The 1,944-nt window shown below is 54.0% G+C and overlaps 1 protein-coding gene across 1 annotated transcript; it reads left to right on the forward strand.

Annotated features, from left to right (window-relative positions):
* The first annotated feature begins 330 nt into the window (after positions 1–330).
* Positions 331–1,727, forward strand: TOMM5 (translocase of outer mitochondrial membrane 5). The gene is made up of 2 exons (XM_059834191.1): positions 331–513; positions 1,231–1,727. Exons 1-2 carry the CDS (start codon positions 393–395, stop codon positions 1,263–1,265), a joined length of 156 nt encoding a protein of 51 aa, XP_059690174.1. The 5' UTR covers positions 331–392; the 3' UTR covers positions 1,266–1,727.
* The last annotated feature ends 217 nt before the right edge of the window (positions 1,728–1,944 follow it).

The raw sequence follows: 1,944 nt of genomic DNA on the forward strand, positions 1-1,944 counted from the left end.
CAGGCGCGGGCGCCGTTACTGTGAGGCTACCCCGCTCCACCGGCACAGCAGGCCCCTCCACAGCCCCGGCGGGAGGCCTCTGCGGATCGCTTTGCAGCGCACCTCCCTACGACTGCGGGCTGACCCCGGCAGCGGCAGACCGCCTCCCGCCCAAGGGCCCCCGGGCGAGCCGACCGTCCGGGGCGGGAGCAGCTTCTAGCCCACCCACTCGCTCCTGGGCCGGGACTGGGCGGATACAAGCACCCCACTGAGGGCCGCGGCTTCGTCGCGTTTCCTTGCGCATGCGCTGCCGCCACGGCCCGCCCCTGTCACGTGAGCTGGCCTGGCCTCCCGCGGCCGCGTGTGTGCCTCCTCGCGAACCGTAGTAGCGCCGGTGCGGGGGGGCTGTCGGCATGTTCCGCATCGAGGGCCTAGGGCCCAAGATGGACCCGGAGGAGCTGAAGCGGAAGATGCGCCGCGACGTCCTCACCTCTGTCCGCAACTTCCTCATCTACGTCGCGCTGCTGCGGATCAGTAAGTGCTCAGCGCGGCGCGGGCCGCCGGGCGCGGCGGGGTGGCGGCCGGGGCCGGACTGGGTCCTGCGCCCCCGGGCCGCGACGGATCGGCGTGGCTGCCTGTTCGCGTCCCGTAGGGGCATCTTTACTTCTGGCAGCCTCATGACTGCCTCTGCCCGCGGAGGCTGTGGGGGAGAGCCTTCGTGTCCCGGTGGCTGGGCGCGTCCCCAGGGGAGCGGGAGAGGCTCGGCATGCCAGCAGCGTTTCCAGAGCGCCGGCAGGGGCCTGAGGCGCCTGAGGTGCTTCTGTGCTTCTGTACTTTAGAGCATGAAAGGACAGGGCCATGCTGTCTGTCTTGTAGGCAGTGGTTTAGTATGTTGCATCAGGGGCTTGCAAGTTTCCTTTCAGGATGCCCTTTTGTTTAGCAAACAAAAATTCATGTTTGGGTGATTTCCCCTCACCCCATGCCTGATGGTGTTGAGAACAGGCCCAAGGCTCTGACCTGCAGCACAAGCAGTCATACCTGATTCCCATCTTGAATCATGCTGCCTCATCTGTTAAAGCAGTCATGCAGGGAGAGAAGGCACTATGTGGGAGGAGGAGTGTGGTATCTTACCCAGAGTCTGAATATTTTAGCTGCCACGTAAATGTGCTGCAGTTTCATCACAGACTCACTGCAGACTTCTTGTTACCTTCAACTGAGTTAAGTTCATGCTGCTTTATTTTCTCTTTTCAGCTCCTTTCATCCTGAAGAAGCTGGACAGTATATGAACACTTAAGAAGACTCAGTATATGAAAACATAAAATGGACTGTAACTGCTTTCCCCTGTTTATTAATTAAACATTGTGCCAGAGGCAGACATCCAATAGTAAATGGTTCTAAAATGTTTCACTTAAGTATATCTGACCTGAGAATGATAGCCTAGTTGGGAGTATGGGGAAGATGTGTGTTGTCCCTGCAGGTGAATTCTGGTCACAGAATACTTCCTAGTATCATCAGGCAATGACTTGTGATGGACCATTCCTTGTACTGTTTAAAGAAAAGTCCATCTCCATTTTGTACTAAGTGTTAAGTGCTAGCAAGTTGCTTTGTTATGCAGCTACCTCTAAACTGCCACATGCTATGGTTATCAACCTTGCTGAACCTGTCTGTATGAAAAATGAAGTCTTTAATGAATCCAGTTCACAAGCAGTTTGATTTGAAATAAATGGAAGAGCACTTGTGTCACTTAACTCTGGTAGTGATTTATTTTTAATAATCATCCCTTAAACTAGAGGTCATCTGGTATTATTTCCCTGGTTCTTGTCTTAAGCTTGCTCTCTCCTCCACCTTTAAAATCAACTTGTATTGAGGAAAAGCAAAGGAGAGTGAAAAAGACAAGGCAATGATGTGTTTTTCAGGTTGCTAAATGTGTAGCAACTCAGCTGTGAAACATGAACATGTAGTCAA

This window comes from Gavia stellata, chromosome Z, assembly GCF_030936135.1.
Source record: "Gavia stellata isolate bGavSte3 chromosome Z, bGavSte3.hap2, whole genome shotgun sequence".
NCBI lineage: Eukaryota > Metazoa > Chordata > Aves > Gaviiformes > Gaviidae > Gavia > Gavia stellata.